The 23,185-nt window shown below is 55.5% G+C and overlaps 1 protein-coding gene across 1 annotated transcript; it reads left to right on the top strand.

The window, feature by feature from the left end:
• The first annotated feature begins 1,190 nt into the window (after positions 1 to 1,190).
• On the top strand, positions 1,191 to 22,898 carry FBXO41 (F-box protein 41). Its single transcript, XM_065836065.2, has 13 exons — positions 1,191 to 1,729; positions 4,001 to 4,931; positions 8,197 to 8,425; positions 8,723 to 8,802; positions 9,418 to 9,728; positions 10,102 to 10,343; positions 11,171 to 11,286; positions 11,889 to 12,041; positions 13,988 to 14,083; positions 15,025 to 15,143; positions 15,352 to 15,510; positions 16,553 to 16,668; positions 17,706 to 22,898. Exons 2-13 carry the CDS (start codon positions 4,210 to 4,212, stop codon positions 17,766 to 17,768), a joined length of 2,406 nt encoding a protein of 801 aa, XP_065692137.2. The 5' UTR covers positions 1,191 to 1,729; positions 4,001 to 4,209; the 3' UTR covers positions 17,769 to 22,898.
• The last annotated feature ends 287 nt before the right edge of the window (positions 22,899 to 23,185 follow it).

Here is a 23,185-nt window from a genome sequence, read left to right as displayed (position 1 = left end):
GTATCTATTTTTGATACTGAGCCTGGAAGCTCTGCAAAGGCACCCAGGCTTGAGCCTTCAGCCTCGGCTGCTGAGGGAGAGTGGGGGGGAGGAGGGCCCCCACCACCCAGCTGCTTCTGGGGTGAGATGGGACTGAGCCCCCAAAATGAGGGCTGGGGGCAACCATTCACACCCCAAGCCCGCAGCATCCTCGTCCCAACGCTGTCATCTTCCTCCATGTCAGAGACAAGAAAACACGCCGGTGCTGGATCCCTTTGGTGCTGGGACCAAGGTGAGTTGCGCGGGGACTGGATCAGGACCAAGACAGGGGATTAAGCCAGGGTGATTGGGGACTAGGTAGGGATTAAGCCTGGGACCAAACTGGGGTGCTCAGGGACTGGATCAACACCAAGCCAGGGATTAAGCCAGGGTGATCAGAAACCAGATCAGGACCAAGCTGGGGACCAATCCAGGATGCTTGAGGATTGGATCAAGACCAAGACAAGGATTAAGCCTGAGTGCTCGGGGACTCAATCAGGACCAAGCCAGGGACCAAGCTGGGATGCTCAGAGACTGGATCAGGACCAAGCTGGGGTCCAAGATAGGGAATTCTAGGATTAGATTGGGACCAAACAAGGGGTTAGGCCAGGGTGATCAGGGACCAGACAGGGATTAAGCCATGGTCCAAGCTGGGCTACTTGGGGACCAGCTGAGGACCAAGCCAGGGTGCTTCGGGACTGGACCAGGATCAAATCAGGGATTAAGCCCAGATGATCAGAGACTGGATCAGGACCAAGCTGGGGATCAAGCCAGGGTGCTCAAGGACTGGAGCAGAAACAAGCCAGTGATCAAGATCAGATGTTCAGGAACTCAATCAGGACCAAGCCAGGGATTAAGGGACCAGATGCAGACCAAGCCATGGTGCTCAGGGGCTATATCAGGACCAAACCAGGGATCAAGCCAGGGTGCTTAGGGACTAGATCAGGACCAAGTCAGGGTTGTTGCTACTCAGGTTCCCTGCACCCCACACCAGCTGCCCCCTCCAAGGGGATGCTCTGGGGTGGTCACAGCTGGGTCCAAACCAGGGGCAGGGGCTTCCCTGAGGAGTCTAAGGGTGGGGTTGGGGGGCAGAGGATGATGCACAGCAGCAAGGCTGGCGAGAGCCCGCTGCTGTGTTCGTGGGGAGACAGGCAGAGGGAGCTGTGAGGGAGGAAAGCGGCAGAGAAACAGTCCAGGATCCGGCTGCAAAGGAGGAGGAGGCGGCTGCGAGCGCTCACCCTCCCTCCATCCATCCCTCCATCCCTCCTTCCCTCCTTCCCTGCATCCCTCACCGCTGCCTTTACCAGGCACAGCCCCCCAGGGACCCGCCGTCCCCAGGGTGCTCAGCAGCCTTCACCCTCCCACCAGGGCCTTCAGCCTCAGCCCCCCTCCTTCCTCCTCCTCCTCCTCCTCCCGCAGCCACCACCCTCCATCCCTAGGGCCTGGCTGCCATGGAGGTGCTGCCTGCGGGGAGCCGGCTGCTTCCCGCTGCTCCTGCCCGCATCCCTCCTGCCCAGCATCCCTGCTTCCCCACAAAGCCCTGATCACCCGCCTCCTTTGTGCACCGGAGCGGGGTGTACGTGCTCCATCCACCACCCGCCAGAGCCCCCCGCTTTCGTTCCGCTCGGTGGGGACGGTGACAGTGAGGACGTGGGAGAGATGCTGCCCTGGCCAGAGGAGCCGAGCGCGGGAGGTCGGCGGCGAGAAGCAGGTACGGGGCGAAGCGGGATGATGTGCTGGGTGGCGGTGGCTTGTCCCCAAGATGCTGCTCACCCAGGGCCACCAGGGAGCAAGGGGGGGACACAGCGGGGACAAAGCCATTGCCAGGAGATGAGGAGGGACCCGCTGCTCCTTGATGAAGATGCTGGGGTGGCGGGGGGGCTGGATGCACCGTGGCTTTTCATACCCACCTCCTGCACCTCATCCCCAGCCACCCTCACCCATCGTCGTGCCCCCCACCCAACGCAGCATCAACCGGGGACGATGGGGACCAGCGGGTACCAGCAGCATCCCACCCCCCGCAGCATCCGCCACCCCCCTTCCCCATCCCCCCTCCATCCCTCTTTAATGGGGCTGCCTGCTGGCAATTTTGTTTTATTTGGGGATGGCAAGGGGAAGGAAAAATATGAAACAAAGCAAAGAAAGGCTCCATGATGAATGGCAGGTGAAGCAGCGTGGGGATGGATTTCACCCGCTGCTGCAATCTCCCGGCAGCCGGGAGCGTTTCCTGGCTCCGGATGCCTGTGGGTTTTATCAGCCGTAGTAATGACTCCACTAATAATTCCCTTAAATCATGTTAAGGAGGGAGAAGAGGTTTTGTGGTCAGGGTAGGACCTGGTGGACAGGGATGGGGTGGCATGTGCATACGGACACCCCCCCACCCCGGGCCAGATCCTGCCGTCATTTATGGTTGGGAAATACGGAGCGAGGCGGATTGGGTACCCCGGGAGACGCGGGCAGGGCTCCAGGCCTGCGATATCGGTGACAACGATGCTGTGGCCCCGTCCCTCCGGTGGAAAAGCGCTTTCTCATCCCATCGGCAGGAACCGAAGTTGCCGGCCGTGCTTTGTGTTCACCAGGTTTCACCCAGGCGGGGTTAACATGCGGGGGTGCATTTTGTAACGACCCCAAAACCCAGCCAGGCAGCTCCAGAAATCCTCCCAGCACGTCTTATTTTTATCTTTTTTCTGCATAGATTTCTTGTCTTTACTGATTTTTCCCTAAAAAAGTGGTTTTTCAGATCTTATGGCCTGGTTTTGCCCTCCAAGGAGGGGTGCTGAGCTGTGGGGGGGACGAGCACATGGAGGGTTCGGTGGTGGTTTGGTGCTCACCAAGACTGGTGGTGATGGGCTGCAAGCATCTTAGAGGGATTTTGGGGTGGTGGGAAGAGACCTTTGTGAGATATTGAAGGCGGATGAGTGAGAGATGCTCCCACCCATGAGTGCTGTTGGTGCTTTGGGGTGAAAGCACCACAAAAATGCACCCTGATGGGTGTTGGTGCCTCCCACACTGGAGGAGACCACGGTGACTTCCCAAGCTGGATTTTTGCTGCTTTATCCCATTTCACAACGGTGAGGGGGTTTTTTCCCACCCCGATATCTTGGAGGATTTTGCAAGTGGGGGTTGCGCACATTTCCAAGGGTTGCGGATCTTCCCAAGGGTTGCACACCTTTCCAAGGGTTGTGGATCTTCCTAAATGTGGAGGTTCCCAAGGACTGTGCCCATTCCTAAGGGTTATGGATCTTCCCAAGGGTTGTGGATCTTCCCAAGGGTCATGAATCTTCCCAAGGGTTGCACACCTTTCCAAGCGTTGTGGATCTTCCTAAATGTGGAGGTTCCCAAAGACTGTGCCCACTCCCAAGGGTTATGGATCTTCTCAAGGGTCGCGGATCTTCCCAAGGGTCATGGATCTTCCCGAAGGCTGTGGGTCTTCCCAAGCATAGTGCACCTCCCCAAGGGGTGGCCGACCTTCACAATGGTTACGGATCTTCCCAAAGGTTGCACACCTTCACAAGGTTTGTGTACATTTCCGAATGCTGTGGATCTTCCCAAGAGTTGTGGAGCTTCCCAAAGGTTGTGGAGCTTCCAAAAGTTGGTGTGCTTTTCCAGGGGTTGTGGATCTTCCCAAGGGTTGTGGAGCTTCCCAAAGGTTGTGGAGCTTCCCAAAGGTTGTGGAGCTTCCAAAAGTTGGTGTGCTTTTCCAGGGGTTGTGGATCTTCCCAAGGGTTGTGGAGCTTCCCAAAGGTTGTGGAGCTTCCAAAAGTTGGTGTGCTTTTCCAGGGGTTGTGGATCTTCCCAAGGGTTGTGCATATTCCCAAGGGTTTTGCGCCTTCTTGAGTGTTGTGCACCCTCCAAAGGGTTGTGCGTGAGTGGGAGAAACATGGTAGGGTGGGATGGAGGCAGAGGGGAGACAAAGAAGGACCAAGCAGAGACTTTTGGGGACCCGCCATCCCTGTATCACTAACCCCGCTATCTCTTCCAGCACCTGGCACCAGCCAATGCTGACACACCCCCCCAGAACTACTGGACCCCCCACTTCCACGCCAGGTCTCTCCACCCGCCATGCCCCAGCAGAGCTGTGGCCCCACCACCCGGGGCTCCCCAGCCCATCCCAAGTGCCACCGCTCCATCCGTCCCACGCCATGACCAGGGCCGTGCGGCTCCCCTGCGCCGGGGACGCGTAGCTGAGGGATGGCCTCGCTGGACCTGCCCTACCGGTGTCCGCGCTGCGGGGAGCACAAGCGTTTCCGCAGCCTCTCCTCGCTGCGGGCACACCTGGAGTACAACCACACCTATGAGACCCTCTACGTCCTCTCCAAGACCAACAGCATCTGCGATGCTGCCGTCTTCCCCTTGGCCGCCGACGGGGGCTTGCTGACGCCGGCTGCCCGGCGGGACTACTTTGAGAGCACCTCCTTCCAAGGCAAGGACCAACGCTTCTCCTGCGACCTCGTCCCCGCCGAGGAGCTGGAGCCGGCCCCGTCCTCCTCCCCCTCGCCCCGTTATGTCCACGAGATCGAGATCCCGCTGACGGAGATCTTCACCCGGGGCAAAGCCGTGACGCCGGCCCCAGCGCCGCCGGCCACGATGGACGCTGCCTATGAGGAAGGTTTGGCCCGCCTGAAGATCCGCGCCTTCGAGAAGCTGGAGGTGGACAAGCGGCTGGAGAAGCTGACGGAGGAGGTGGAGCAGAAGATTGCCTCGCAGGTGGGCCGGCTGCAGATGGAGCTGGACCGCAAGAGCTCGGAGCTGGAGAAGGCCAAGCAGGAGAGTCTGCGGCTCAGCCGGGAGAAGCAGGAGCTGGAGGACCGGGCATCTGAACTGTCCCGCCAAGTGGATGTCAGTGTGGAGATGTTGGCCTCCCTCAAGCAGGACCTGGTGCAGAAGGAGCAGGAGCTCACCCGCAAGCAACAGTGAGTCCTTTGCCCTTTCTTCTGGCTGCAGGGTGGGGGGAATTTGGTCCCTGGTGATGAACCCCAAGAGCCCAACACCATCACCAAACCCTCAGACTGAGTGGTATGGCAATGCCCATTAGTGTCATCACTCATCAGGTTTTGCATCTTCTCCCAGTGTCCATGTAGACCTGAGCCTCTCAATGTCTGTGACCAAGATGGGTCACGTTATGCCAGACATTGTCCCAAAGCCACCAGTGTCCCCAGGATGTAGCCAAGCTGGGGCTGCACATGGTCATCCCGCAGTCCTGCCAAAGAACGTGGTGGTGGCCATGTTGCTGCAGCCCATCTCTAGTACCAAAGAGTGTCCCCCCAAAACCAGGGCTGGATCATCTCTCGCTCCACAGCTGAATCATCCAGCCCTATAGACCCTGAGCAATCCCATCAACCTGTCCCGTGGCCATAAACGTCAGAGGAGCCACCTTGGCCATGCCCAGTTCAGGGTTTTTCTCCCAGAAGGAGGGTGGGTTAGCCCAAGCAGTATGACCTCTGTTTACTGGTGGTACCATGGCATTGTCATCCTCACTTTCATCCCATGTTCCCTGCTCAATACCCCCTTCCCAACCCAGCACTGCTCCTGAGTTTCCCTTCAGTTGAGCATTGGGTCATTTTTGCCCATCGGTGTTGTTCATGTGAACTAGACCTTGTTCCTCAGGACTTTCTTAGCAAAGCTGGAGGCCACCATGGAGTCCAGGAAGTCAGTGAGGAGCAGTTTACTGAGGGACAGTCACGATTGTGCTGTGCTGGGAGCACTGGTGGGATTCCTCAAGGACTTGTCTTGATCCCCACCACCATCGGCATGTTCGTTAATGACTTTGGCTCTGGAATAATGATGACAGCTCAGAAACAAGGTTCACAGGATGTGCTGGTGGTGGGCATGGTCCTGGGGTGAGGAGTGGGATGATGCTGGAGCCAGATGAGGACAACACCTCTTGGTTTGAATGCGTGTGTGTGACACAGGCAACGGGGAGGGTTGAGGAACAGCCATCAGCTGCCTCGGGGGTGTTGTCCAGGGACATACTGGGGGTGAGTGGTGGCAGGATGATGACCACCAGAGTGGACAAGTCTGGAGCAGGGCCTGGAGACATGTAAGACAGGGCGGACAGAGGGTGACCAATGGGTTAAACACATCTTGTTCTGTCTGTGGTGGAGCCTGGACACCATTACCACCTAAGAACCTGGTTTTATGCCCCAAAACTACTTCCTGGACCTCCCTTTCCTGAGACAAACCCTCCTGCCCCTTGACTGTCCCCATCAGGCCCCTCCAGCCAGAGTGACAAAATTCCATGCCAGGTTGCAGAGAGAGCGTGGGAAGAGCTGATGAAAACACCTTTTTTTTTACCTGGATGTGAGGAAATCATCAGAAACCATTTCCATCGACAAAGCCAGTTTCAGGTTTCCCCAAGAACCAAACATTTCCCAGGACATTTCCCAGCTCCAAAACACCCCAAGGCCTGTATGTATTTTTGCTCCTGAGCTCTGTTTTCTTTGCCAGGGGATATTTTTCCACCCAGTCCATGGGACCAAGAGAGATGCAGGCGATAAGCATCAGCATCACCTTACACCCGCTGCGCCAGCACCCATTTGCCTTCCAAATCTCCTGGGGCCCCTCTGGGAACTTTCCCAGGTCATCACTGGGTGGCTCCCAGGCTCGCCCTGCACTTAGCAGGTTGGGGGGAAGTTAATTGGTAATTAGATGGCAATTAATAAGTGACAATGTGAATGATGCTGCTAAGGGCTGCCCTCTTCTTTTCCTTCATGCTCCTGTGCAGATCGGTGCGGTCAGGTGTGCATGGCTGGGTGTGCAACTGCCTGAATAAAGGTTGTAGCATGGAGGGTGTTGGTCTCTTCTCCTGAGTAGCAAGTGATAGAACGAGAGGAAATGGCCTCAAGTTGCGCCAGGGGAGGTTGAGATTGGATCTGGGAACAATTTCTTCCCCAAAGGGCTGTGGGGCATTGGAACAGGCTGCCCAGGGCAGTGCTGGAGTCACCATCCCTGGAGGGTTGGACAGACAGACATGAGGTTCTCAGGACATGGGGCAGTGCCAGGGCTGGGGGAATAGTTTGACTCAATGATCTTGAGGGTCGTTTCCAACCAAAATGATTCTGTGATTCTATGATTCTATGGTCAGGTGTGCACAGTTGGTTGTGTGCGGCCGGGTGTACACAGTCGGGTGTGCACGAAGCAGACGTGCAGAGCTGTGTTTATGCATCTACAGGGGCCCATGGATGCTGAATGAAGGTGTGAGAGCGGTTGTGCACGTGTGTGTGTGTGTGCAGGTGTGGTCGGTGCTGGGTGTGTCGAGGTGCACGCCTGCATTTTTGTTTTCACAGCGCTTGTGCACGTGAGGGCGGCTCTGTGCGTGTGTTGGGTGCACGATGTCGGTGCATGCGTGTGTGCCCGCCCAGGTGTACAGTGCTGCCTTCAGAGGGCACATGCATTGGCAGAGGCCATGGCCTCTGTGTTTTGGTTTTTGTGGTTTTTATGGTTTGTGTGATGGCCACACGTGTTTTCGCAGTGTGTGTGATGGCTGCGTGTGTCTGGGTGTGCATGCCCATGTTTTTGGGAGGCGGATGAGGTTGGTGGGTGTGTGTGTGCCTGGGAACATGTGTGTGTGAGACAGGACAGGGACACTCGGGTCGCTGAGCCAGCATCACATTCCACACCAGCGCTGGCTGTGTTTTGGGGATGACATCTCAGCACCTCAGCAGGGTAAACCACACCCATCTGCAGGCTCTGAGCTCCCCATTGCCTGCTAATTAATGTGTTAATGAGGGAGCTGGGGCCTTGCAACCACTGGGGTTAACGAGGTATGAGGCTGAGCAGGGGTTTAATGCCTTGAAGGCTTAAGATCTTTAAGTCTGATCTGAACAAGATGGGTTATCACCGCCATCCTCCACCTTCTCATGGCATCATCATCATCCTCCTCCCTCTGCTCCATCGTGCTCAGAGTCCTGACTCCAGCCCTGGGAGTGATGTATATCCTAGCTAAGGTGCTGGGAATATTATGTCCCCCAAAAACAAGGTGACCACATCCACCCTGCATACCTGGAGCATCCCTTGGTCCCTGCTCTGCCCTAAACCATGCCCAGACCCAAACCAGGCTGATGATGGAGTGGCTCAGGTCCTTGAGCATCCATGACCCCCCACCCCAGATTGCAGACAAGTGCTTAACAGGGATGGGTGGGGATGGATTGAGGTGTTACCCGTGGTCCTTCCATGCAGGGAGGTGCTGCAGATCGACCAGTTTCTGAAGGAGACGGCAGCCCGTGAGGCCAACGCCAAGGTTCGCCTCCAGCACTTCATCGAGGAGCTGCTGGACCGGGCAGACCGGGCCGAGAAGCAGCTCCAGATCATCAGCAGCAGCTGCGGCACCACCCCAAATGGCAGCTTGGGACGCTGTGGCACACCGGGGGCCAAGGCCACTGGCCGACCGGTACCTCCACGGGCACAGGCACGGGCAACCCAGCGTTTTCGGGCACGCACACATGTGGCTTTGCTGGTGGCTGCAAAGGTTGAGTGGGGAGGTGTAGTGACCCCCATCTCATTCCTGTGGGGACATGGGTAATGCTGGGTGGGGGGATCCCAAAGTGGTTTCTTGGTGGGTCTGTATTCCCGCGTTCCACTGGGGTATGGCCTCACCCCAAAACACAGCTGGTGCTGGGTGGGTTATTGGGGTTGTCTCCCTTGACTGCACCAACCACATTTTGAGTTTCACCACATTGGTTCCTCTTGTACCGTCTGCTTGCAGAGAGATCGGCACCCAGGGCCAGGGGTGGCCGTGCATGGTCCTTATGGTGTGTCCAACCAGCGCTCCTCCTCCAGCACGGGGTGAGTCTCCCCATCAGTTCAGTTTTGGGTCTCTCACAACAAGAAAGGCCTTGAGGTGCTGGAGCGAGTTGAGAGAAGGGAACGGAGCTGGTGAGGGGATGGAGCACGAGTGTGATGGGAGCGGCTGAGGGACCTGGGGGTTCAGCTGGAGAACAGGAGCTGAGGGGAGACCTTCTGATCTCTGAACTGCCTGAAAGGAGCTTGGAGCCAGGGGGGTTGGGCTCTGCTCCCCAGGAACAAGCGCCAGGAGCAGAGGAAACGGCCTCAAGTTGCACCAGGGGAGGTTGAGGTTGGATGTGGGGAACAATTTCTTCCCCAAAGGGCTGTGGGGCATTGGAACAGGCTGCCCAGGGCAGTGCTGGAGTCACCAGCCCTGGAGGACTGGACAGACGGACAGGAGGTTCTCAGGGACATGGGGCAGTGCCAGGGGTGGGTTATGGTTGGACTCAATGATCTTGAGGGGCTTTTCCAACCAAATGATTCTATGATTCTATCCACGCTGTCAGTTTGGGATTTTAAGGGGATGCTCATTTTGGTGGGTGAGGGGCTGATGGGACGGGGATTCACACCTGCACACCCTGGCAAGTGCTGATGTTGAGCATCCCCATCGCCCAGAGCCTCGAGCCGGGCGAAAGCCGTGTCGCAGAGCTCGGGCTGTTACGACAGCGACAGCGCGGAGCCGTGTCCCACCGATGACACCGCAGACGGACATCCCTACCCGGCGCGGGACGGTGGCCGGGGCTCGGGGCTGCGCCGACAAGCCATCCAAAACTGGCACCGCCGGCCCTACCGCAACAGCACCGAGGGCGAGGAGGGCGACGTCTCCGACGTGGGGTCCCGCACCACTGAGTCCGAGGCCGAGGGCTGGGAGCCGGAGGGACCCGGATCCGCCGCATCCCGACCTGGTGGCAGCTGCCGGCTGACAGGTGAGACCACAGCGGGATCTTCTGGTGGGGTGAGAGGATGGGGAGGATGGAAGCTGGGGGATGGAGATGGCTGCTTGGCTCTGTGAGGAGGAGCCAATAATAGGATGAGGGACAAGGGGCACAGACTGAAACATAGGAGGCTCCAGCTGAATATGAGGAGAAACTTCTTCACTTTGAGGTGCCAGAGCCTGACCCAGGCTGCCCAGAGAGGTTGTGGAGTCTCCTTCTCTGAGACATTCAAACCCGCCTGGACACCTTCCTGTGTGATCTGCTCTGGTGACCCTGCGTGAGCAGGTGGGTTGGACTTGATGATCTCCAGAGGTCCCTTCAACCCCAACCAGTCTGTTTTTCTGTGTGATTCTGTGTCCCACAGCCAGGACCGAGGGGCCAGGGGGCAAGGTGGGCCGACTGGAGAGGGGCAGCCCAGGCCACTCCAGCGAGGTGATCAGCCCCGAGATCCTCAAGATGCGAGCGGCTCTTTTCTGCATCTTCACCTACCTGGACACCAAGACGCTGCTCCGGGCAGCTGAGGTGTGCAAGGACTGGAAGTTTGTGGCCCGGCACCCAGCCGTATGGACCCGGGTGCTGCTGGAGAACGCCAGGGTGTCCTCCAAGGTATCGGGGATGGGGATGGAACTGCTTGGGGTGAGATCTTTTTTACAGAAAAGTGAAGCCATGCAAGCATCTCGCTTGCGTTGATTGTCAGCCAATGTGGTCATGGGAACATGGGTGCACGCGGATGTGTGCTTACACCAGTGGCTGGATATGTTGCACACTCGTTATTCAGGCTGAGAGAGTTGGGGTGTTCAACCTAGAGAAGAGAAGGCTCGAGGGAGAACTTATTATGGCCTTTCCGGACTTAAAAGGGGCTGATAAGAAAGATGGGGACAGACTTTTGAGCAGGGCCTGTTGGGATAGGACAAGGGGTGATGGTTTTAAACTAAAGGAGGGAGATTCAGGCTGGACATGAAGAAGAAATTGTTGGCCCTGAGGGTGGTGAGAGCCTGGCCCAGGTTGGGCAGAGAGGTGGTGGATGAACCATCCCTGGAGACATCCCAGGCCAGGCTGGACGGGGCTCTGAGCAACCTGAGCTGGTGAAGATGTCCCTGCTCATGGCAGGGGTGGCACTGGGTGAACTTTGAAGGTCCCTTCCAACCCAAACTATTGTATTCTATTCTGTTCTATTCTATTCTGTTCACACGTGCGTGCCTGTGGCCATGAGTTCACGTGTGTGCTTGTTTTCACTTGCTTTTGTGGTCACACCCATGATTTTGTTGCACGTGATCTTGTGTGACCTTGCACGTGCATTTTCACGTATCTAAGGTGTGTGCACATGCAGAAATGCCTCTGTGCGTGTGTGTGTGCCCAAGACAGCCAGTGATGTGGGGCATGGGGCATGCCGAAAACTTCCTCCTTGGTGACAGCCACCTCTGTTCCCCCAGTTCCTGGCCATGCTGTCTCAGTGGTGCACTCAGATGCACTCCCTCACTCTCCAAAACCTCAAGCCACGCCAGCGAGGGAAGAAGGAGAGCAAGGAGGACTATATGAAGAGCACACGGTGAGTCCTCGCAACCTGGGCACCCTCCTCCCACAGCCAGAGCTGCTGGTCCTCAGGGATTATGATGCTCCATGACCCCCTATGTCTCATTTCCACTGACGGACATTCAATGCACACCAGCTCCTGCTGTGGATTTTGGGCATCCTGGAGCCACAGATCCCCATGGGACATCCCCATGGGAATTCTTCTTGCTCTCTGCAACTGCCTGAAAGGAGCTTGGAGTCAGGGGGGGTCGGGCTCTGCTCCCCAGGAACAAGCGCCAGGAGCAGAGGAAATGGCCTCAAGTTGCACCAGGGGAGGTTGAGGTTGGATGTGGGGAACAATTTCTTCCCCAAAGGGCTGTGGGGCATTGGAACAGGCTGCCCAGGGCAGTGCTGGAGTCACCATCCCTGGAGAGTCGAACAGACAAGATATGAGGTTCTCAGGGACATAGGGCAGTGCCGGGGGTGGGTTAATGGTTGGACTCCATGATCTTGAGGGTCTTTTCCAACCAAATAATTCTACGATTCTATGATATGTCACCCTCCTGGGGTGGCCCTGAGGTGGCCATGGGGTGTGTGGGATCAGGTCCCCATGCCTGACCCTGCCTCCATCCTTGGCAGGGGCTGCCTGGAAGCCGGGCTGGAGTCCTTGCTGAAGGCGACAGGCAGCAACCTGCTCATCCTCCGCATCTCGCACTGCCCCAACGTGCTGACGGACCGCTCACTCTGGCTCGCCAGCTGCTACTGCCGAGCCCTGCAGGCTGTCACCTACCGGTAAGGTTGGCCACTAGCATCCCCCGTCTTGCCCATGGGGGACCATGTGGTTCCCTGGCTGGGAGAAGGCTCGGAAGGTCCATGGGATGTGCTGGGACTCCTCTGATGCCCATCCCCATTCCCTGTCAGAACGCAGCCTATCTGGCCAGAAGTGAAGGACCCACTTTCCTATGTCCCCAGCCCAGCAGCAGCCCCAATGTCACCAGTGCAAACTGTCCTTGCAATTCTCATTGTCTTCTGGTGTGTTCCCATGCAGATGCTTCCCTTACAGCTCCATTCCCACCATCCTGTCACCAATCTCACCCCAGCTGAAGGTGTGACCAGGGTCTTGGTAATGAGATACTGCTTTATGTTAGAGAAGGGTGAAGATGAGGTGCACCAACATCAGGCCTCAGTGAGGTCCCACCTGACTGTCACCCCTTGATGAAGGCTCCCAATGGGGAGCGAAGACCTGGTGGTCTCTCTGTCCTGGGACTGAGGAATGGCTCCAATTGCTAAGACTGAACTTGGAGACCTTGCTCAAGAGCAAGAACACAAGAACCATAATGGTGTAAGTCCTGGAGGAGGTCACAGGTCCTGGAGAAGATCACTGGCTGCTCCTTGGCCTTGGCCATCTCCTGAGGAGTCTCTGCCTCTCATGGAGACAGGATTTAGCTTTCCTGAGTTCTCAAGGAAGATGATCCTCACTCTGCTGTGCGCTACAGGTGACCACTTCAGCCTCTGCATCCATTTCATCTGCAGCCCACGGGTATCCTCATCCAGCCCAGGATGGAGAATCCTTCAGGCGGGAAAGCACACCCAGCCAGCTCCTCCATGTCGGACCAAGCTGGGTTTAACCCAAAGACTCCTCCATCGGCCCTTCCAAGGGCATTAGAGCAAGCCCAAGAGCTCCTGGCAGGTTGGCAACCTGTGACTCTGACTCATGCTCTAATCAACCTGCCACACTCTCATGGGGCTTTTGGCAGGCATCTTCAGTGGAGATGTGTGAAATGCTCAGGATAACACCCATAATTTATTTTTAGGCTTGCCTGAAATTTTGAAGTAGGTCATTTAGAGTTAGGAAGTGCAACCTCAGTCTTTGAGAGGGAGCCTGGCATAGTGAAGCAGCCAGGGGCCTCTATCTGGGCTGGTGGCATCAGAACGATGCTCTCTGACATCTCTCCTCAGTCGACTCAGTGCAGGGAGCCAATGGCATCAGTGGAAGCTCCTCGTGGCCGGTGGCACAGGAGCTGGGTGACAGGCAATGTGGCTGCACCCAGTCAGTGCCATAAACCTACATTTCCACTGTGTCCCTGCACGAATCCAGCAGCATCCCATGAGGTCTGTTGTGATACCTCCAAAAAGACCGAGGAGGAGCCCCCAGCAAAACTCTGCAGTGACATTTGACCAACAGTCACCTACAGATGTGGTAGCACAACCACCGAGCTGGTACGGAGGCCATGGAGCAGCCAGTCCCCTTGGCTGGAGGTTACCACCCATCAGCTGAACCATCTTTACCACCTCCTGGCACCTTCCCCATCCAGGCTGGGCAGATGGCAAGCGAAACCACCCCAATGGGATCTTCAGAGACATTGTATTTGCTCTGCAAGGGTACCTCTCCTGGCAGTCTCAGTTCAATCACTTGCCACCTTTGCATCTGGAAGACTTCTTGCCTTCACCTTCAACCTCACCTTCACCCACTAACCTCACCTTCGGCCTTACCTTAAACCTCACCTTCTTCCATTTTTCTTGATGTTGCACATCCATAAGCACAATTCCAGACAGAAATACCTTCAGCCTTCCTGCATGGGTTGGTGGTGGGACTGTCTGGTTCGTGGGTTACAAATAATGACCAGATTTGTACCTCCAAGGGCAGAGAGATGTAGCATCATGGAGGCTGCAGACACAGCCCCCAAGGTGGCACCACTGCCAGTGGGGGCCACCATGTGTCTCCTGTGTCATTCCAGGAGCTCTACAGACCCCGTGGGTCATGAAGTCATCTGGGCCCTTGGAGCAGGTTGCAGGGACATCATCTCTCTCCAGGTCGCACCTCTGCATCCATGGTAAGAGTCATGCTAGGAGGAGACCAGGCTGAGTGAGGGGCACCACCGGGCTGGAAAGAAATTGGGTACCAGATCCCAATTTGCCTGGGGAGGTGGTCCTTGTGGGATGAGCAGCAATTCTGGAGGCCAGTTTAGGGGGCCAAAAGCTCAGCCCCATCTTTCCCTGTGAAGGCTGGGAGCTGTTGGGTGTAGGCACCTCCCTGCTGAGCTGGGAAGGTTTCCTGGGAGGTTGCTGACACCAGAGATGAAAGAGGAGCTGTGATGGGTCTGGTAGATGATGCTGAACATCAAACGCTTGTCTGAGCTCCTTGATGTTCATACAACAGCAGCTCTGAAGCGCCTGGATGTTTTTAAAAAGGTATTGAGTCACCGCACGGGGAGACAACTGCAGTTGGTCTTGGTTTGGAAAAGCATTTTAGGGGTGTGAAGATGCTGGTGGGTCCTCACCCCACAGCATCTGGGTGCTCAGGAGCTCATGGCTCACAGAGAAGGTCACTCAGCTCCTCTGGTCCATGCCATGGTGCTGCCTCCTGGGCATTTCTTCTTGTCATGCGAGGTTTGTTGTCATGTCGTGTTCCCCATCAACCTGGACTGAGGTGTACAGAGGGATGTTTCCAAGCAGAAGTTGGATGTCAAGTCCCTGGTGGCTTGTTTCTTCCCTGGGGGAAATGCCACTTGGCTTCTCCACTACTGATTTGACCTCTGGAAGCGACAGAATTCAGGGACTGGTTCAGATCCCCAGAGGAGAGTGCATGGACCTGCCCTGTCCTGGTTGCAACACAACCATGGGTGTCTGATCCGATGGAGACATCTGCTCTGGAGATACCTCCTTCCAATGTGGTGACCCCCATGTTGGTGTGGTGGGAGAGGTCCAAGAACATTCATGGTGAGGGCTGACCTTTTCTACCAGCCTTCCCCAGCTTTCTTCTTCATCTCCCCAGCCAGCAGCCGACACGTTTCAGCAACCGCTGCCTTCAGATGATCGGCCGGTGCTGGCCCCACCTGCGGGCGCTGGGCATCGGAGGGGCCGGCTGCGGTGTCCAGGGACTGGCATCCTTAGGTAAGCAGCTCTCTTCTCATGGGACAAGGAGAGGGGGACCTTGCTGGAGGCAAGGTATCTCCTCTGGCAGACGGACCACGGGGATTGGAATGGAGAACACCACCCCAAGGACCACCCTGTCGCTTCTTGCTGCCACCCATCCCTCCTACTGCTCCATTCCCGTTGGTTGTCCTGTGGAGCACTGATGGTGGATGCTCTGTCCTTCCAGCCCGAAACTGCATGCGGCTTCAGGTCCTGGAGCTGGACCATGTGGCAGAGATCAACCAGGAGGTTGCAGCAGAGATGTGTCGAGAAGGGTTGAAGGGGCTGGAGATGCTGGTGCTGAACTCCACGCCAGTCACCCCCAAAGCCTTGCTGCACTTCAACAGTGAGTAGCAATGACAGGGGGGTACATAGCATCATCCATTGACCAAAAGGCCACCAGATATCCAGATCCATGAACCAGACTGCCTTCCAGCCCCACTGCCAACACTAGAAGCTGCTGGGAGCTCCATGGTAGAAGGTTTCTAAACCCTTGAGGTGCTGGAGTGAGTTGAGAGAATGGAACGGAGCTGATGAGGGGCTGGAGCACAAGTGTGATGGGAGTGGCTGAGGGACCTGGGGGGTTCAGCTGGAGAACAGGAGCTGAGGGGAGACCTTTTGATCTCTGAACTGCCTGAAAGGAGCTTGGAGCCAGGGGGGTCGGGCTCTGCTCCCCAGGAACAAGCGCCAGGAGCAGAGGAAACGGCCTCAAGTTGCGCCAGGGGAGGTTGAGGTTGGATCTGGGAACAATTTCTTCCCCAAAGGGCTGTGGGGCATTGGAACAGGCTGCCCAGGGCAGTGCTGGAGTCACCATCCCTGGAGGGTTGGACAGATGGACATGAGGTTCTCAGGACATGGGGCAGTGCCGGGGGTGGGGGAACGGTTGGACTTGATGATCTTGAGGGTCTTTTCCAAGCAGATGATTCTATGATTACAAGAGAAGATTGAACAGCTCCCTGACAAGCATGGGCTAAGAAGAGCTGATCTTGCCTTGGGCCATAGGGAGGATGGAGACACTCCCTCCATGCTCCCCTTAGTGCGATGGAGGCCTCAGTATCTATGGCACACATGAGGTTCACTCTGGTGTATCTGAGGTTGGAGTCACACCATTTCCTGAAGCCATTTGCCAAGACAGGAGCTTCAGGAGGGCAAGAGGCCTGCAGACACTGTGTGAGGTGCCATTCCTGGTGGTCATGGCACCCATAGACCACTGTCCTCCCTACAGCACTCTTGGTCACCAAGACCGGGTCACCTCTATCTTCAGGGTGAGGTTTCCCCAAGTGCATAAGGCTTTGAGGAGCACTGGGTGGGTTTTAGGGTCCATCCCGGTATGGGAAGACCGTGTCCACACCAGGTATGGCAAGGCCAGGTGGTATCTCTGCCCCCAGGTGTGTGCCGGAACCTGAAGTCCATCGTCGTGCAGGTGGGCATTGTGGACTACTTCAAGGAACCCCACAGCCCTGAAGCCAAGAAGATGTTTGAAGAAATGGTGAACAAACTCCAGGTAAAGGATGCCGTTCCCAGGTCACGTGTGTCACCAGTCTCACGTCCCCGTGGGGTCTGAGGACAAATTCTTTCCCACTGCTGAAGTTTCTCAGTAGAGGACATTTTAGGTCACTTGGGACATCCTGAAGGCTCAGTCTCCTTCAGACACACATGCCCCAAGGCTGAAACAATATCTAACATGCTGTGATTTCTTCCCATGGCTTTAATGAGGACTTCTCCTCTGTGGGCTTTTCCCCAAGGACAGAAAGGGCTGTTGCATCCCTCACAGGGCAACTTATTTGCCAGACTCTGTGAAGTAATTTAAAATCCACACATGAAATAGGGTTATTAATAATTTTAGTTATGCTGAATTTGAGCTTGTGATGTTCAACAGGGCTTGGGCTGTCCTTGATCTGGTCAGGGTCTCCAGGGCAAACATCTCCATCCATGTCCAAGGGGAAAAAATAGGTGTTTCTATTTCACTTCATCCTCCAGTTGACTTCATCCCACAGCAGGCTGGGCTGCCATGGGGACATGAGTCAAAACTCCCATGAGATGCAAAGCAGGACTTGGAGATGGAGGCCCACCAGTGGGCTCATGTGGTTCCTGTTCCACCACCAAGCATGGCATGGGAGAACCAGTGGGAAGCAAGACAGACCCACACCCACCCCAATCTGGGGTCACCTTAAGAGAAGAACCATTTTAGAAGGACTTTCCTTGCATGGGTGCACACCTCCATGCCATGAAAATTCCACCTGTCCCCATGTGTTGACGTCCTCTGCCCCAAACTACCACCTGTCCTCTGGAAATGGTGGGTTTAGCTAAACAGAACCCAAATCCAGATCTAGCTTCAGGGGCATGGGATTAAGAGGCATTGAGCCAGTTTTACGAAGAGGTCAAATCCCCATGGGATGCGGTGGTGGTGATGGGACCAGGGTGGACCTCTTCCCATGGTGGGCATTGGAGATGTCCTGTCCTTTCCTCTCTCTTGCTCAACCTATGGAGCAGCAAGACTGCCAAGTCCTGCACTGACCACACTCTCTGCTCCTCTTCCAGGCCCTGAGGAAGAGACCCGGCTTCTCCAAGATTCTACACATCAAAGTGGAAGGAAGCTGTTAGACCTTCAGGGAACCACAAAGCACATTCCCTCCTCGGCCCGGCGGAGCCAGAGGTCCCCACGAAACCAAACCCACCATCCGCCGCTCATCCTCTGCCGGACCTGGAGCACGGGGACGCTGGCCCATGCACAAAAACAACCCAACAAACTCTTGCAGGCCTTAGTGACTTGCAGCCGGCACTTGTCCCCAGGGCCAGCTCGTGGGCGAGAAGGTGCTACTTAAGGAAATTTTTCAGCTGCCCAAAGAGGCAGATCAACCTCTTTCTGAAGGTGGCTTCAGACCTCCCCATGGCTGCTCGTTGCCAAGGATCCTTGTTTGGGGAATGTCCTTTTTCTTCAAAAATCTCTTTCTGGAGGGTTTTTTGGCCGTTTGATGGTGTTGGAGATGAGGGTGGCTCAGCCCATCTCTGTGGGCTCTTTGTAGAATGCTGGGCTCAGCATCGCTGCATCATGGCTGGACTATCCTCATCCTCTCCATGAGCTGGTGAAGGTGGGGTGGGAAGGGGCCGTTCCTCCAGAAGAAATGAGGTCCCACATTCCTGCAGGGTTTCTGCTCGTTTTCATTCCATTTGTTGAACAGAGGGGCACCCAAACGTGAGTAAATACCACCCAGAAACCAGCGGCAACCATGGCACAAGGTGGCCAAGCTGCATCTTGAGAGCTGTAGGAGCCAGAGGACACCAGAAGGGATGGTCGCTCTTCCAGAGGTTTCCAGCCTCACCTCCTCTCCACCCAAACCTTCCTGCCAAGGCAATAAACCACCTCCAGAATCCTCGTCCACCAGGAAACACGGGTCATGCTTCTGTCCCCAACAACATCCACCACCCACTCTGGAGCGAGTTGTCCCACGTGGAGAGAGGGACTGGCGTGGGACACCCACGTTTGCCATCTCATCGCCTTCCCGAGCAGCCTGAAGGAGAAACCTTGACCATATTGTCCTGAAATCCAAAGCTGCTGGTGAAAGCATCGACCCGACTGCCCTGGTAGATCCCTTATCTATGGCCATGGTTTTGGGGTTTTTTTTAATTCTGCTTTTTTCTTCTGGCTGTCTTCTGGCTGCAAGGGCATTGTCCCCCCCAAATATATATATATATATTATATATATATATATTTTCCAAAGGAAAAGGCTTTTGAAAGGCATCCAGCAGGGTCAGGTGTGTCCATCCTCCACCACGGGGAGAAGGTGCAGGAGGTGTGACACCAGCAGGGACACCCATCACAGCACTGCCAGCAGCAGGGACCCCCTGCCACCCTGCACCCCAACCAGCCACGCTTGGACCTGAGATGCTGAGCTGCGAGGAGCTGACTGCGAAAAGCAGATTTGGGAGGTTTGTCCTCTTCTTTGGACCATCGTTGGAGGTTTTGGGGTCTGGTGGCCAGCGTGGTTGCAAGGAGACAACCCTTCCCAGGGCATCTGCCCTTCCTTCAGCCCCACCGGCATGATGGGCTGTCATGGTGCATCCCCCTGGGCTGCAGACCTGGTACCACCTTCCTCATCCATGTCATGAGAGCTGCAGATCTCAGCCACGAACCTCAATAGAAAACAAAACCTGTTCCAAGTCACTGAAACTGGTGGTGGGCTGGAGGCAGCTCCTGGGTCTCCAACCCCAGAAAGCGCCTCAGGAGACCATTTCATCCACCCCTTGACCTCTCTATGCTGTCTTCTCCAAAACAGGGTAGGGATTTTTGGCCATAACCCTCCATTTGAAGCACCTCCGTTCCCCCACTGAGTGCAGCTTTCCAGGAGAAGGCTGTTCCTTGTATGCACAAATGTGGGAGCCCCAAAAGAAATATCCGCGAGAAACTATGGTGTCCCACCATGTCCCCATGGGCAGCACTGGACGAGCTCCCTGGCATCAGGGATGAGCTCCACCACGGATTTACCTCCATCCTGGGGAGGCTGGGACACAACCCAGGGGCAAGAGGAGCAAGGGATGCCCCGACCAGCAAAAAAGCCACCCAGCAAAGCTAAAACCTCCCCCAGGGACCACCTGGCCACCATCCCATGAGTGTGGTCCCAGTGGAGATGTCACCATTTGAAACAGCGCAGAGACTTGTGATATTCCCTTAAAAAGAAAGTAAGTATTTATTTCTATAAAGAAGAAAAGATTTTAAAGGAAAATTATATACTCAGCATGTTTATACACTCTATGCTTAAAGACTATCGTGCTGGAGAGTCGTGTCTGAAGACTGAAGGTGGCTGCTCCGGGTTTGCTGCGTGTCCATGCCTGGACCGTCGCTTGGATGCTCCAGGTCATGGGAGAGGCAAGGACAGGGTGATGAGAAGCAGGGAGATGTTGAGGACTCTTGAAGAAACCTCCTGTGCCCACCAGTGAGCCTGGGGGCTGCTGGTGCCATTGGTGGCCAAGTCTGCTGGTGGCCATCCATGGCCGTGTCTGCTGATGCCAACCATGGCCGTGTCTGCTGATGCCAACCATGGCCGTGTCTGCTGATGCCAACCATGGCCGTGTCTGCTGGTGGCCACCAATGGCCGTGTCTGCTGGTGACCACCAATGGCCGTGTCTGCTGGTGGCCATCCATGGTGAAGTCTGCTGGAGGCCACCGATGGCCAAGTCTGCTGGTGGCCATCCATGGTGAAGTCTGCTGGAGGCCACCGATGGCCAAGTCTGCTGGTGGCCATCCATGGTGAAGTCTGCTGGTGGCCACCAATGGCCATGTCTGCTGGTGGCCGCAGCGCTGTGGATTGTAGGTGGGTGCGTGATGTCCCATTCCCCCGCTACCACAAGCGTTTTGCACGTCATGGCAGGACAACCTCACCTGAATTGGTTGCTTTGATGTGTCACTGAGACCAAACCACCCACCTGCCCTTGGGCCATTCCCAGAAAGTCCAACTTCTGACTTAGCAAAGCCACGTTTTTACAAAAACCCTGTGATGACACAAGACCTTGAGCAGGTTCAAGGATTAGAAGATGGAAAGTGGGGGTTTTTCCCCATTTTTCCCGGGCTTGGATGGGTCCCTTCCTCCTCCTCTTTGCCTGGGGATGAAGGTGGCCAGCACAGTAACACAGGCTTGATGATAATGAGAGCCCTGCATCTTCTGGCCCTCCTGGTGGCTCCTAATTGCCCAGGTTGTTAATGGCAACGAGCTAATTAACGGCTCCATGTTTCCTCCTTGGAAATGTCATGTTGGTGGTTTCCCTGCTGCTCTGCCTCCCCACAAACCCCCATCCCAACAGGATGCTCGGGCAATGCTGCCCGTGGCCGTAGGATTCACCGCGTCAACTGTGGAGTTGCAACCCCATTTCTTCTCGAAATGGCGGAGCTGCACAGAAACACCAAATCCTCTGAAAAAGCCTTGAAATCATGCGGTGAATTGAGGTGCGGGTGGGGAAGGGATCGCCACAGAGGGAGCTCAACCCCATACGAGACCCTAGAGAAGCCCCAAGAGGGACTTTGCGATGACAATCGCCAACAAAAGCCAGGGCACAAGGACCCGACCCAGGGCGAGCATCAGCGATGAGCAACTTTCATAGAATCACAGAATCGTTTTGGTTGGAAAAGACCCTCAAGATCATCAAATCCAACCATTCCCCCACCCCTGTCCCTGCCCCATGTCCTGAGAACCTCATGTCCGTCTGTCCAACCCTGCAGGGATGGTGACTCCAGCACTGCCCTGGGCAGCCTGTTGCAACGCTCAAGGTCACGGTGATGACCAGGTCTGGCAGGGGTTGGATGGATGGGTCCCACGGGACCAGTTTTGGGGGGATTTAGTCCTTTTTCAGGTGATTTTGCCCAAATGGCCAACACTCATGGCGTTCCCCTTTGCTTGAGTTGGGTGCTGGTCAGGGATCTCCAGAGGAACATCACCAGCAAAGCCACCTCAGGGGCCAAATTTATCCCAAATCCATGTTTTTCTGTCTCCTTACGTGTTGGATTTTCTCGTGTGAGGTTCCTAGGAAAAGCGAGGAACCCCCCAGGTTGACTCCGTCCATTTAAACCTCTTTATCGAGATAAAAAAGGCAAGACAATAAATCCCACCTCGTCGTGTGGCGCAGTCCCAGCTGCCGCGGCTTGGGTGGCTCATTTGGATCCTCCAAAAGGCTCCAAATGTGGTTAAAATAGAACAAAAAAAATCGCATTAAAAGGGTTGGTAAAGGGTCTTAAAGCGGTCAAACAATGTTTTGGCTCGGCTCTGACAGGAGCCCACCCCAGGGGCTGGCGCATCACTTCAGCCCCTCGTTTTGGGTTGAAAACCTGCAGGTTCGGGTGGAGCAAAAGCATTTGGGAATTGGTGCCAAAAAAACAATAAACGGGGAACAGGGAGATTTTAGCAACTGGTGGTGGTTTATTGTGAATGAAGCATCACAGGGTGTTGCGCGGTGAGCGGTTCAACCTGCCCTGTCGGTGGGAGGTGAAATAACCTCCCTGGGGAAAAGCTCAAAGTGCCCAAAAGCAGGAAAAATGGGTTTTTCTGATCCAGCCTCGAGTGAGGCAAATGGGGCCGGGGACAAGCGGGTGCAATGGTGGGGGGGTGGGAAGCTGAGAGATAATCAGAGGACGCGCTGCCCCCGGGGAGAGGTAAATATATATAATATACATCTATAGGAATTGCAATTGTTTCCCCAAATCACTTCTTGGCTGCATTTGCTCCGGAGGAAGCTCAGCCCCAGCGAGCAAATCCCCATCCAGCAACTCCCCCTCCCCAAAGGCAGCGCCTTTGCCTCCTAAGTTATTTTTTTAAAATCTCTATAAATTTAGGTCTATTTTAGTGTTTTTCGCAGCGATGTGCCAGTGTCTGGAGAACCAAACGTCCCTTTTCCCCATGATCCCTCGATGCTAAACCAGGTCCTTGATGCTAAATCTGCCCGATGCTGCTCTGGAAGGGGGAGCAGCAGGTTTTGGGGTGCAGCTTGAATTTGGGGGGTCAAAGGAGGTTCTGGGTGGTTTTGGGGGCTGAGGAGAGGGGAAGGTGGCAGCTGCTGCCCCTCGGCCGCGGGAAAACCGTGTTTTTAGCACTTTGGTTGGTACTATCACCTGTAGATGCACTTTGATGTTGTTGCTTTGAAATTTTGCCGAGTGTAAACAATGTGTATTTAAAGAATTACCAAAAAAAATAAGGTGTGTAAAGAGATATTTTAATGATTCAGTGTTGAATAAACTCTTGAGATGGAGGTGGGGGCTTCCGCTCTCCCAGGGGTCACATTGAATCCGAGCCAGTGGTGCCCAGCGCCAAACCAGTTCACACTCTGTGAACTGAATTAATGCACTTTGTGGTGTCACTTCCCTAATTAAATGAGATCTCCAAGGGCTGAGAGCAAATCTATTCCGCTCTCCTTCATTTCAACCCACCAGACCCTCATCCCCCCATGCTCCCCAAGGGGATTTTCCTGCCAAACTCCACAATTCATCCCCAAGGCACCAGCAGCTCCCAAAAAAGACACTTTAAAGGTTTAACTTT

This window comes from Patagioenas fasciata, chromosome 4, assembly GCF_037038585.1.
Source record: "Patagioenas fasciata isolate bPatFas1 chromosome 4, bPatFas1.hap1, whole genome shotgun sequence".
NCBI classification, from domain to species: Eukaryota; Metazoa; Chordata; class Aves; order Columbiformes; family Columbidae; genus Patagioenas; species Patagioenas fasciata.
The sequence above is the reverse complement of the archived record's forward strand: the minus strand, read 5'-3'. Positions and strand labels throughout refer to the sequence as shown.

Coding starts and splice junctions, on each gene's coding strand:
- FBXO41 (XM_065836065.2), top strand. CDS start 4,210: ATGGCCTCGCTGGACCTGCCCTACCGGTGTCCGCGCTGCGGGGAGCAC. Junction 10,344..11,170: donor ACGCCAGGGTGTCCTCCAAG/GTATCGGGGATG, acceptor CTGTTCCCCCAG/TTCCTGGCCATGCTGTCTCA. Junction 12,042..13,987: donor CTGCAGGCTGTCACCTACCG/GTAAGGTTGGCC, acceptor GTGTCATTCCAG/GAGCTCTACAGACCCCGTGG.